A 14,577-nucleotide genomic window follows, 5' to 3' on the forward strand; every position below is an offset into this window, starting at 1 on the left:
TACATAATGAGTAGATATAGAATTCATCTTTAGAAAACATTTTTTAAAACCTACTGGTAACATTAACATGGTTCCTGGAGGACCGGGTAAGCCATCAGCCCCTGGTAAGCCAGGACGTCCTGGTGGGCCCTAGGGAAGGAAATACAATGAACAGGATCAATTAATACAATATACATCAGTGAACAAGTAGTTGCCGAGAATGCTCCTGCCCTCTCCAATTGGTTAATCTCTTTTAGGTAAATGCACGTAGACAGGATTGGATTTCCTGTTCACTCTACTTCTCTCAAAGACCCTGAATAGTGCACAGTTACTAATGTACAATCAAAACACAATGCAAATTACGTTTAAGGTTGATAAAACAGTTAAAATTGCATATCATGAAACTATCATTCATATATAAATATATATACACACACATACATACATATAATCTGGAAGAAAATCAGTCTGAAGAAAAAGTGAAAATTAAGATTTCTACAGTTGAAAAAGATTTATTTTCACAAAATTTGGTTAAATATTACTTAATAGATATTTAGGGAATAGGTATTTAACATAGATATTTAAATAGATATTTAAAGTGTATCTTCTACCTATGTTAAACTACCAATAATATAGGCACTTTATTAGTATAAGCGCTAAAGTTAATATGATAAACTGACATTAAAATTTTTATTACTAAATTGTCTTAAAGTTGTGTTTAAAAATATACTGAATGTGTATATCCATGCAAGCACATATGTGTAGAAATTTGCATATGTTTGCCACAGATATACATGATTATAGAGTATCAAATTTATACATACATCTTTATAAAGTTATGTGTGAATGGATGATATATATATGAAGAATATATGCATCAGTTTTAAGTAAAAGGAAACTTACCTTTACACATATTTAGTAAATCATATTTTAGTTAAAAAGAATCAAATTCTAAAAATTAATAACTACATATAAAGATACAATTCAAACTATCGACTGAAGTCTTATTAAAATGAACACGATATGAGGGGCTGTGGGAGATGCATCGTTGGGGAAAGTGTTTGCCATGAAAGCTTGAGGAATGGAGTGCAGCTATCCAGCTCACACACAAATGCTTGAACTGACATGTCCGTGATGCCTTGTAATTCGAGATCTCTGGAGGAGGCAGACAGAGAATCTCTTCGACCACTTGGCTAGCGGGTTCTCGGTTCAACTAGAAACACTAATTCGAAATATAAGATGGAGTAGGGTTGACAAAGAGCCCTGACATCAACACCTTTTTGAGAACATACTGACAAACATGTGCATGTACACACACACACACACACACACACACACACACACAGTAGAACTCTGGAGGAGGCAAAGACAGAAGCTCTTGGACAAGGTGGCTAAAGCTGGCCAGCAGGTTCTTTGTTCAACTAGAAACACTAGTTCAAAATGTTAAGATGGAGTGAGGTTAATAAATACAACTGGCATCCACACTTGTCTACCTGCACACTCACTGACACACATGTGCATGCACGTACTACACACACACATGTACAAGCACACACACACACACACACACACGTGCACACACACAGGCAGAAACAAACACACATTCCCACACACATGTGACTACAGATATTTACACACATTACTCATGTATACAGTAAATAAAAAGCAAACAAACATCTCCGTCAAACTCAATATCTAAATTTATGCAGATGAGGTTAGAAAAATGGATATCTACAGGAATATCAAGATCAAACTTCTTGTGTTCATATTTGAAAAGCTTCCTCTACTCTAATTGCCCATGTACGTAAGAGACCTGACAACAAAATTGGCTCACTAATCATGTACCTAAAATTTTATCCCCACTCAAACATGTCTGAAAAGTTAAGTAAAATGTTGTACAATCCTAAATTTGTAGAACTTTCATCCCACTCTTCCAACCAAAAAAAAAAAAAAAACAGGTACCATGTTAATTTAAGGAAAACATTAATTTTAAGGCCACGTGCTGCACATTCTCATGTGACATCCCCCTTTTCCCCTTTTGACTTACCCTATCACCAGGGTCGCCCGGGAGCCCAGAAGGACCCTGTAGCCCTGGAGGACCCATAAGACCCTGCACAGAAGGAAAACATGGTCAGAAGCCACTTCCTGCCTCATTAGTATTCAAGTAAAGGCATGCCTCTAACACTTAAACCGTCCCTCATTTATATTTTATAAATATGCCCTTGACTCCCAAACAACTGCTCCATTTAGCTTCCTGTGAAAAGACAACATATAGGAAACAGGTCTGCCCTCAGCACAACTGCTCCTCTATGAGTCTGTGCTCAGCATGGAGGCAGACGCCAAAGGAAAACAGGAAGAAAAGCTTGCCAATGAATAGTGGGGAAGGCCGGTCCCCAGTTCCTCCTGAAGAAATGGCTATTCATAAGACTAGACCTCAAAAGTGTGCTAGTAAACTTGAACAAGAAATCATTTAGCTTGTCAGCACTTTCACATTTTTGGTTTTGCCACTACTTAAAAACATAAAGGCATATTTTTATGATGAAAATTTCCTATCTCACATAAGGCACATACACATTTGCACAAAAAAAAATAGGTCGTGTCTAACAGCTGTTAAGCTTGACTGTTTTTCTTCTATAAATCAAATCAGCCTAAAATATAAACAACTCAAGTATGTGGCAGAAATCCTATATTCAATCATTTTAAACATCAAGCCAAAAAAATCATTTACATACCGCTGGTCCAGCTGGCCCAGGTGGTCCTTCAACAAGCATTCCCTGTAGCAGAAAATAGCCATGAAACTTTTAGCCTTTCCACCAGCTATAACAGTTTTAAAGTCGAGTCTAAATTCATATGATATAAAACATTCAAAATATGTTTCTATGGGAAAAGAAAATAATTTAAAATAATAGAAGATATAACTTCCATCATGCTATTAGTGAATGTACGAACTAATTGAAAGTAAAATAGATACTCAGACAAATGATATTAGGAAGGAGAAAGAATATTCTAGGTGCTTCTGTAGAGAGTACGGCAGAGATGCCTTATCAAGCTCTTCCTTAGCACTTAATTACTTAATTTATAACCAAAATACAAATAAACAGAAAACAGGAGCATGATAAATATTTGCCGTGTTAGTGGATGAATTGAGGAATGAACCAATGAAAGGAAATAATACCTAAACACTTTAATTCCAGAAAAATGTATTTCTTTGTGTTTATTGAAAGGATTAATAAGTGAACAGTTAAACAGCCAGCCTACAGTCCTAATGCACTGCTTTCTCCATGTTACTGGCTAATGGATTTTTTTTAATTGCTTCTCCATTAACAATATCTTCAGAGCTCATAACTTTAATACAAATTATAGTTCCACATAATCATGCAAGTAAACAAAATGAAGTTTTAGAGAATATTCTGGTCTTATGGGTTTACAAGAAAACGCCATACATTCTGTCCACAGTCACTGCTCCCTTTCCTTAACACTTTTCCACTGACTGCCCTCTCCACAAATCTCTCTCTCAAGGCCATGTCTACTTATTTCACTTTATTTAATGTACTTCGGATGATATTTCTAATAAGACAGTTCAATAAATTATCCGTAAAAATCACAGACTGAAGACCTAAAGCGATTGTATCTCAACCACCGAACATTTGAAATCAAAGAATAAAATGTGTAAACGCAGATTTGTAAACAAAGAACTGAACCAAAGAAAGTCAGTCATTTTCAAAACTCCAAGTTCCATAAACGTGTGATAATTTTATTTTTCTGAAATTTTGCTTTCCGGAAAGCCCACACACCTGTTTGTGAAAAATTATAAACACCAGAGTTTTCATTGAAAACGCATGGTCCTCTATAATGACTTAATGGCAATTCATCAATTAGACAATTGTAGCAATCTTTACGACATGGTACAAAGCACTTACGGGTTCAACTACAGCAGGTTCCCCCTTCTGCCCTTTCTCGCCATATGCGCCATGGCCATTGATCTATTGAGCAAAAGTTAAAAACAGGCTAAACATTTTTCAGTAAGTTAAGTGATATTTCAATCTTTAATAAAAATTATCTAACCGCCTAAATACATGTAAAGCAACCTCTTAGAATGTGCTCCTTTCACAAAAAAAAAAAAAAGTTAAGGATTTCAATAATGCCTGATGAGCAAGAGGACTATTGAAATTCAAACTGTTGCTTCTTTATTTGTGTTAGAGAAAGTTAAATGATTTGTAGTCTCAAAAAGATCTTGAATACATAAGAAATATCACCAAATAAAATGTAGAAAATAATCTGAAATAAAATACTAGAGCTGGTAGTCAGAAAAACAATTACAGGTTCATATACATTTATCAATTATGAGAAATTTGGGGTAAAATTCTATTTAAAGTACTTTAAAAGGAAGACTACAGAGACAGCCCAAGATACAACCACGGTCAACTCCCAATGGGAAGAAACTATCGTGGTTCTCTAGGGTTTGGTCAGTGTCCACAACGAACATAAGACCTTACGTGCATTTTAAGCCTGAAAACACATCAGAATGAATGCAGAAACATTCCCAAGAGAAGACATGCGCAGGGCACAGAGCGTAGTGCTGACTTACGCTTGTTTCTGTGAAATCAGTTTCTGCTGGGACACCTGGGCCAAATTCTTCATTAGGGGAGGTCGTAGTCCTTTCTTCATATTCTTTGTATTCATAAAAATCATATTCACCTAAATCTCCATCTACCAGCAGATCAGAATCCCTGCCGTCTATTCCTTTGTTTCCATACAGAATATCCTCGGAAATGTTTCTCTGGACATCATAATCCTCTCCGGTTAGATATTCTTCAGTAAAACCTTCTTCAACTGGATTTGGCTATTCATGTAAATTGCAGGGAATTGGAGAATATGAAGTTTACTGTTAGTGAAGCAAGGTGAGCATCGGTAACTATACCTTAATGGTATGAGATAGGAAGGGAGTTCATTACTCAAGCAAGACAAGAGCCTGGAGAGAGGCTGTTTGTTCAGTATCACTGAAAGGAATATATTTGTACATACACCCATATGTACAAAGACATATTACTTTCAAAGCACCTTTCCCCATCAACTGCAAATGTTCACAAGGATTCAACAGGTATGTTTATTCTCCCTGGGGAAAATTTGCTCACTAGGGAAGCTTTATAGCACAAGATCTGAACAAATAAAGTATGCATGTTTCAGTATTATGAATACTTTATGAATATTGTTATTCATATAAATTTTATGAATATTTGATTAGTTTTCTAATATTATTGGACAATAGAGAAAAATACAGTTGCCACAAAGGTAAGTTTTATAATTTGATATTCAAAATTGTCAGCTAAATATTAGTACCAGTATTTGAAAAGTATTCTTTTTGATGACTATTCAGAGTGTTATGCACATAAAGAAACGCCATTATTAACATGTACTATGACTGCAATCAAGCTAAAATCAAATAATCTTCCTTGTCACATTTTGAATTACATTTGAAAGGTTGTCCTCAAAGACAAACAAGATAAATAGCAAGGAAATATAGACTACATAGGCAGCATTATAGAAAATTATGTGAATGAAAATACATAGTTAAGTCACTAATATAACTTCTGTAATGGGTATATAAAGAGGTTAATAATTATAAGATCTTAGTCTTAAATATGAAACACAAAGAAGGAAGTTATATCTTGCCTATGATGTAATTTATGTTCTCAACCCTGATGTAAATAGTTGAATGAATTTATAAATGAAAGTCAACACCTTGAACTGTTGTAACTTCTCGTAAGAAAGGACTCAGAGTAGGAAACTTAATCTATTCATAACTTAAATGCTTATAACTCTAAAGGGTGTGATTGAATTACAACTATATTTTATTGGAACAGATATAAGTTTCCGGAGGGGGAACTGTAAAAGGGGGTAGCATTTGAAATGTAGATAAAGAAAATATCCAATAAAAAAATAAGTTTCAAATAATCGAACTGTTATGCTAATTTACTGATGATGATAACATAAATAATGGGCCTGAGATATTTGACAATATTAAACTGAATTTTCTGCTGATTGTTATTTCATGATCAAAGCATATATGAAATATGAAATTACGAGGACCTTCTCAAATCTACCTCTCTTGGAACACTTACATGGCAAATAATTGGACATTTAAACCATATTATTTTAATCATAATTAACAATTTAAAGAATTGTAAAATGTAAATGTTTGCTGCCTTTAAAATGAATGTTCCTGTGCAATAAAATGTGAATTGTATCAGTTGATGATACAATTATCACGTCAGAGGATTCTTCCCCAGGAAGAATCATGCCGTGAATACTCTTGGTGGCATGTTAAAAAGCTTACTCCACTGTAGGAGCAATAAAGAAATGATAGCAGCCAATTCCATTTGAAAAGTATGGAATTTGCATGGACCAAAGTGTCATGCAAATTCTGAACCGACATCAACAGGTGTTCTGTAATTATGAGCCAAGACTTCTGTTCCTCTATCAGTGGCATCTCAAAGGACTCAGTGACTGAGATGCTTCTCCAAGGAAATCTAACCCAATATGTTACACATTTTGAAAGCCACAGTGAGGTGACTGCTGGATTACCTCATTCGATCCTGATACCCGCCTAGGAGACTCAGTCTGGTAAGTTTCCATGGTTCCATAGTTATAGTCTTGAAAGTCATCCACAATATTTGCCTGATGATAAATTCAGAAGAACGAGGGTTAAGAAACCTGTAATGTAACCTCAAGTGAGTGAAAATCATGATTTAATTGCACTAGAGTGTTAGCCAAATTGGAATTGATCTAATTGGGTTAAAACTAAGACTCATCAGAGATCTTCCATCTTGTCTAGGACAGATCTTGATAGCTTTTTCTGGCTACCTGGACCCCTAGTTTGGCTTTGGCTGTGGCTTGGTTACGTTTCTTCTTCTTGGATGCAAACTTTTCAGATTTGGGGGATGTGGACTTTTTAGATTTTTTCTTTGAGTTAGTGGCCAATGTCCTCTTCTTCTTTGTGTAATTGGATTTCTTTTTCTGTAAAACGTCATGAAAGACGGAATGGAAAACACGGAGTGAGAAAGAAAGTAAAGCGTATGGAAAAAAGAAAGGAAATGAAAATGTAAAACTGGTCGGCTCTCCGCAAGGTATCTCTGTCAAAGAAAACATGTTATTAATTCACAGAAGCGAGTGATAGATGTGGGGTAAGTTTAAAGGACAACAAACAGCGGACACCACATACAACAGACAGTTCTTGGTTTTACCTCAGTTTGCGCTACTGTTTCTTCAGTGACAGTGGGCATCTCTGTTACACTCTCAGCCTCTTTATAGTCTGTCTCCCCATAGTCATAGTCATACTCGATTATATCCTCAGGTGCATACTACGTTGCAGAGGAACAAATATTGGGCAATTTGATTAGTTGCAAGCACTATTATCCACAGGGTGGAAATTATCTCCTTAACCTTTACACAAAGTAAATGTTAAGAGAGATCATTTATGAAGCAGAAATATCATTCTATTGTATACAGAAGCTTATAACATCAGAGTTATCAAGCAAGCTTTCTAAGAACAGAACAAGTGATTAGGGCTGTAAGAAAAATAAAAGTTTGAATCATGAGTCAAACTTTTATTAAAACTTGAATATTAATTTAAAAGAAGGATTTGTGTTTTGGAAATAGTTGGTAAATATTGGTCAGTTTAATTAATTGTTTAATTTCAATTTGTAAATATCTGCTATGAAACATCCTATGAAAATATTAATTTTTCTGGGGCTGCAGCTTAATGGACAAACACCCAGCTAATGCATATCAGCACTGGCTTGAATCACAAGCACAGAAAAAAATGAAACTAAAAATGGCAGCATTTAAATAGGTATGGCTTTTCAATACATAAAATAGGAGGAAGAGTCTTATGAAGATATGATGACATATTTACATCTATGTGGGGAAATGTTAGTAACATGAATAAATATGAACATATTTGAAAAATATTAACTTAAAAATTTACTCTTAATTCACTCATTGCCTCTAAACAAAACCTAAGAAAACCTAAAATTGCATACTTGGTATTTTGTGACTTTCAATCAAAATGAGTGAATGTTTCTAGATGACGTAGCCAATGACAAATATGAAATATAAACATGACAATTCCTTTAGTGTTTTTTGAGTGTTAAAATATAAATAGAGATTAATAGAGACTATTTAGAATTTGGTTTAATGCCAAGACTGAACCCCCAGTGAACGTGATTGTTGGGGGGGAGGGTGGTAATGGGGGGAGGATGGGGAGGGGAACACCCATACAGAAGGGGAGGGGGGTTAGGGGGATGTTGGCCATGAAACCAGGAAGGGGAATAACAATTGAAATGTAAATAAGAAATACTCAAGTTAATAAAGATGGAAAAAAATAGAATTTGGTTTAAACAAAGCTGTATACAGACAACATATTAATTACTTTGGTAACTGCATCAGTTAAATAAAATATCTATATCTACTAGGGAACTCTCTCTCTATGTATACATGTATGCATATATATATATATATATATATATATATAGAGAGAGAGAGAGAGAGAGAGAGAGAGAGAATGTCCTTTTTGACACACCAGGCCTTTAACTTGGTATTTGCCACAATATGGCCTTGAACTCTTGATCTTCCTGCTTCCACCATGCAAGTCCTGGGTTATAGTCATGGAACCACCATGTTGGTCTTTATTATACGAATTAAAAACAATGCACCAAAAAGTTGTTTCTGAGCTACCATCCATCATGTGGGAATGAGAAACAGTAAATATCTATAACTACTCATTGATGACTAGAAATAAAATATGGAAAACAAAAAATATTGGCAGGATTGTATTTTTTTTACAGTTCTAAATGTTATCAAATTGTAAACTATGAGTTACCAAAAAATCAGTAAAATACTGAGGAGCCAGTTTGAAACATAAGCAATAAAAACAGTATTCAGGTTACGTTCTGGGATTTGGAGATGCAATTGTAAAAGTGTCAACAGAATTAGTTCTATGTGACATTTCTTCTGGTAGAAGAAAATGTCTTCCAATCGTCATAACTGTATGCATTATGGGATCTTTCTGCAAATGCAGAACTGCCAGAGTGCCCAGAGAGGAGGTGAAGGAAATGGCAGGGATGCTCTGTCAGGCACTGGACCACATCTTCCTCACGGATTACCCAGAGTCAGTCTGAAAGCTGACCATTTTTATCTTTTCATTTCCTTCCGTTTGTCCATATGCTTTATTTTCTTTCTCACCACAAGGACAGCTTTTTGCAGTCTCCTTATTTTAGACTCTCTGTCTAAAACAACCTTTGCAAACAAAGATTTAAAAAGATTTCAAAACAATCTTTCCAACATGAAGTTGATATTATACTTTGGAGGACGTTTTCGCTTTTCACTAATGAGTTTTGAAAATATTCTGAAAATCGATGTAGGGAAGAACAGGAATAATCAAAGAAATAATGTTCTGAATCCCTGGGAGGGGAAGATAAAAATAGATTTTAGGTAGACTAAGGGCAGGTAGGATGGGAACAGGGGCATCAGGAGTTGGGGGGAATGGGATGGAGGGAGAGAATGAGGCAAGCAATGGCTAGAACTAGGAACATGGAAACCTAGTGCAGCGGAAACTTCCTAGAATGTAAGAAGGTGATATTAATGAGGATCCCTGGACATGGGGAGGTAGACTCTCAGCAGGACATATCAGGTAGCCAGGCTAGGTTTCCAATGGTGGGACAAGGTTTTACTCAAATGAAGTTTTGGCCAAGAGGGTCCCATGGAAACCCCCAAACAACACAAGCAGTTGCTAAGACAAAGGGTTGTTCTGAGGACAACACCTATGCAACTCATTGACCATGGAAAGGGCCATCTGTTGCCTGTATGCACCCTTCTCCTTTATGTTCTTGTCTCTTTGGTGGGAGAGGGTACCCTGAAGGCTAAAAAGGCAGAGGCATTAGAGATCAATCTAGCTGCAAAACTTTTGGCCTAAAAATCTGTCCCACCTGATGAATATGCTAGGGCAATGGTGGCATAGACCCAGTGTGAGTGGCTAACTAAGATCTGGTTTGACTTAAGGCCAAATCTACAACACCAGGGAGCCCTTACCCAAAACTGCTTTGATGACCAAGAACTAGGACCTAAGGGAAGACTAGATACTATTGGTGTTTAAAAATATATATCAATAAAATGATTTCTGATGATAAGACAGATCTAAGTGTCCGGGCAAATATCATTGGAGTGATAGCTCCAGAAGCCGAAGGGAGCAAGAGACCCCCAGGCAGACATTATGTCTGGAAAGAGTCTAAATGTTAGGCCTTCATCAGGTCCCATCCCATCCCGGAGTGTTCATGTAATCCTGCATAAGAGGAGGTTAGAGGGATTGTAGGAGCCAGATGACCTGGGGCACACTGACACAGAAAAAAACAAGGCAATCTGAATGAACTAAGACAAGTTCATAGGAGCGCACAGAGACTGAGGCAGCAAGCCCAGGTCTACATGGGTCTGTGCCAGGTCCTCTGCATATACCCTGGAGCTTATAGCTTGGTGTTTTTATGGGATTTCTGACTGTGACATAGAGTGGGTCTCTGACTCGTGTGCTTGCTCTTGGGATTCTTTTCCTCTTGTTCGGTTGCTGCATCCAAACTCTATATGAAAGTTTTTGCTTCATCGTTTGTTTTTTTTTTTTCTTTTGTAATTTTTCGTTATTCTCTAGAGTCTTTTTCTAGTGAGAGAAAGAAAGGGTGTGTATCTGGAGCAGAAACGAAGGAAGGAGAAGTAGGGAAAAACTAGGAGAACTGGGAGGAGAAACTATAATCAGAGTATATTTATGGGGAAAGAATCCATATTTGCAACAAAAGAAAAACAAATGGGAGAGTGTGCTATGACATAAATTAATCTTTGCTCCATGAGCACACCAGCAGAAATTTGGAATGGGGTGAAGATGAATCTTCTGAATAGGAAAATATGCTTCCTTCACTTGTTTGTTTAAAAAAATAGTTCAAAACAAAAACAAAATGGTGCTTTTATGAGACCTGCCATTGACAACAAGGACAGACAGTGGTGGATGACATCCATGGCAGGAAGCCAGGTTTCTCATACTCTTTCACTGACGATCTCCTTTGCTTGGCTTCACCTTCTATTTTAGTCATTAAAAAGAAAATGTCAGTTGTCTCTCTTCTTTGCAGGTAGATAGAGCATGCACGAGAGCTTAAGAAAGTTTTATACAGAACTTCACTAACCAATATCTTATAAATTAAGAAAATAAATTAACATGGTACAAATAGGCCAGAGCCATAATTTAAATATTACTTGAGATGCTGAATCAGATAAATTATCCATTGATGTATGAAGTTGTTCGAACCAAACGAAAATCTATCTAGAGCATACGTCTCTCATTCCACGATGAGGCTGTTACTGTGGCATTATACTCAACTGAATTTAGAGTGGATTAGGTAAGTTACGTGAAGAAGAAAGGTGTTAGAAAACAATGAATATGTGAATAAGTTTACCTATGTAAGATATTAATAGAATATTAAGCAATGTGGCTAACTCATGCTCCACATTATATTTTGTGTTTAACTTGAGAAAATATCATTGCTTTTTATTTTTTGGCATGATATCTGAAAATTAACTTAAAACATACATTTAATATATGCTGAAACATTTAATGGCTACCATCTAAAATTATTTTTAAAACTGCTCACACTTTTTAAATGCTTTAGTGCTAATATAAAATGTTTATTGTTTTTAACTATCAGTGTAGCTAACTAGAGTCAATTCTTCTTGAATAATTAAAAGTTAAACCTTTTATATGCCGCATTAGTTAAAAAGTGAATAATAACTTTCAACCATACTCCACAGAACACCGCCTTCTCTTCTTCCACCAAGCAGAGTCATATATCTGCTATAGGAAAGAGATTTTATTTTTCCTATAAAAGTGGCAAATGCAAAATAAGTATCATTAGTTTTCAACACAGAACTAGTGACATACATTTGATCTGTCAGCTATAGAAACCTACACTTAACCCATATTTTTTTCTCCATAAAATCCATCGCATAACGAAGAGCTCTGAAAACTGAATGAAGGAAACCTTCAGGCAATTTTTCTTAGTTCTTTCATATTGACTTCATGAGACCATTACACTATTTCAAAGAAGGATACTGCTTCCAAACTGTGGGGCAGAATTGGGTATCACAATTCAATGGGATACATATAAGTTAAAATCATGTCAAAAATTTGCAATTTTAAGTTATAAAAACCAACATGAATTTGTATCAGTTATAATAATAAAACAAAAAAATCCATTCACTCTAAGAAGCTGAAACTTGAACGTAGTATCTAATAGTGCATTTTTAAAAAGACATATATATTGTTTGACCTGTTTTTTAAAATGGGATTTTGTCAACATTCAAACACCCTTTTAAATGTTGATACTCTCAGTCTTTAAGAAAATAGATCCAAAAGGGGAGAGAGGGAACTTGTAGAGTCCACCTCCAGTGTAAAGGCAGGGCATCAAGTAGAGGGATGGGCTTGTCATCCCACAGTCAAAATCTCGACCCAGAAATCTTCCTGTCTAAAAGAACTGCAGGAACAAAAATTGGAGAAAAGACTGAGGGAAGGGATGCCCAGTGATCAGCACAAAGGGGAGGCTCCAAGGTCTGACATTAATACTGAATCTGTGATGTGCTTACTGACAGGAGCCTAGCATGGCTGTCCTCAGAGAGGCCCAACAAACAGCTGTCGGAGACAGAAGCAGATACAGCCAAACAATGGACTGAAGTCATGGACCCCTGTGGTTGAATTAGGGAAAGGCTGGAAGAAGCTGAGGAGGCAGGTAACTCCATAGGAAGACCAGCAGTCTCAACTAACCCGGACCCCTGAGATCTCTCAGACACGGACCCACCAAAACCCGGGAGCATACCTGAGCTGGTCCGAGGCACTAGACACATACACAGCAGAGGACTGTCTGGTCTGGTCTTAATGGGAGAAGATATACCTAATTCCTAAGAGACTTGAGGCCCCAGGGAGTGAGGAGGCCTGACCAGGACAGGTAGGAAGGTGAATATCCTCTTGGCGATGGCTGGGGGAGGGGGGGTGTTGGGATGGGATGGGATGGGATGAGGAACTGTGAGAGGTCAGATAGATGGGTGTTGGAGGTAGAGTAACAACTAGACTGTAAAAAAGTAATAAAAAATAAAAATTAAAATTAAAAAGTAGAGAATGTCAAAATACAGTTTTCTCGGAAAAATAATACACCAATTGGTATCCATTACCAAATGTTCAGCCCTGAAAATGTATTTGTACAAGTAACATAAGGAGTAATCAGGTTGTATATGTGTCTGAAAGAGAGTGAGGGAAGGACACAGGAGGGCTTGGAAGGAGAAAAAGGAAGGCAAGAAACGATGTAATTGGATAACCTTAAGATATTTTATATTGCATTTAAAACAAAAATTTTATTACAAATTAATTCACAAACTATTTCCTGTTTAAATTGTTTACTTTCCTATAAGAAAAAAATACTTTTGAAAATTAAAACTGAAGAAAATCTTGATTACATAACAGAGCCTAAACTCTTTAAGACAAATTTCAGAACTTTTTTCTCTCCAGTAAGTAATGTCCAAATTTGGGAAATGGCTGCTATGGCATAAGACATACTCTTTCCATATTTAAGTGGTTTTAACTGTTTAAAGAAAAAGGTGGAAATATAGCTTTAAGGAATCAACCCTGAAAAAGAGAAAAAAAATACCAAATTTCCTTTTAGCACATTCTTGTTCAAAGACTCACACTTTAAAGTACAGTTTAATTAAAACTGAGTAACTGTGCCATAAATGAGGGCATCGCCAAACGTCTGGACTTCGAAGCCTCCTGTGCCTTGCATCTTACCTCATCTATGTGCGGCTCCTGGGCCTGAGCGGCCTTGGATGTTAAGTCACAGTCAGGACTGTAATGGTCACAGTAGTCATATGCAGCCTTGGGGTCACCAGTGATCAGGAACTGCTGAATATCACCCTGCAAAGAATCAGGCATGGAAAAAGTCAACCTGTGAAAATACAGATACCTGCAGACTGTTTGTAAGGTCAAATGGCCTGCATTTATGTATATGCAGAAGGGAAATAAATAAATACATATCATTATAAAGATGAGTCTTATAGGACTGAGAGAGAAAGCAATAATCAATTACACTGCTCTGTCTTACTGTCTGGTAGAGAAAGTATACTATATATTAATCAACCTATTAATATTCAGTTTTACAGAATTCATAATTAAATATGTATAGTCGAAGACAAATGAAATACATGCAAAGGATATGTAATTCCATGGCAAAAAAAAGTAGATTAGTTCACACTGAAATGCTATTATTAGGGAAACCTGTAAGTGAAGGCCACAGTACAATCAGTTTCAGAAGAATAATAATGCTCAATTACAAAGAAGAATGAGAAATAGAGCAAAAATAAAAAAAAAGTATTTATAAAGACAAAAGCATAAATTTGCTACAGTGTTGAAAAATACTTTGGCAAATACTTGAAACCATTTATATAAAAATCTGTATATATTTTATAGAAACAAACTTTAGAGGTAAAACAAGAGTACCTAAAAATTTTAAATTTCATAAA

General features: G+C 36.0%; 1 protein-coding gene across 1 annotated transcript in view; it reads right to left on the minus strand.

Moving 5' to 3' along the window:
• Positions 1-14,577, minus strand: part of Col11a1 (collagen type XI alpha 1 chain) — a 189,869-nt gene that overhangs the window by 115,344 nt on the left and 59,948 nt on the right. The window contains 8 exon segments of the mRNA XM_032897445.1: positions 55-129; positions 2,027-2,089; positions 2,712-2,753; positions 3,900-3,962; positions 4,568-4,822; positions 6,565-6,657; positions 6,844-6,996; positions 13,847-13,972. Of these exon segments, the coding sequence (XP_032753336.1) occupies positions 55-129; positions 2,027-2,089; positions 2,712-2,753; positions 3,900-3,962; positions 4,568-4,822; positions 6,565-6,657; positions 6,844-6,996; positions 13,847-13,972 (870 nt within the window).

Source organism: Rattus rattus, chromosome 3, assembly GCF_011064425.1.
Source record: "Rattus rattus isolate New Zealand chromosome 3, Rrattus_CSIRO_v1, whole genome shotgun sequence".
NCBI classification, from domain to species: domain Eukaryota; kingdom Metazoa; phylum Chordata; class Mammalia; order Rodentia; family Muridae; genus Rattus; species Rattus rattus.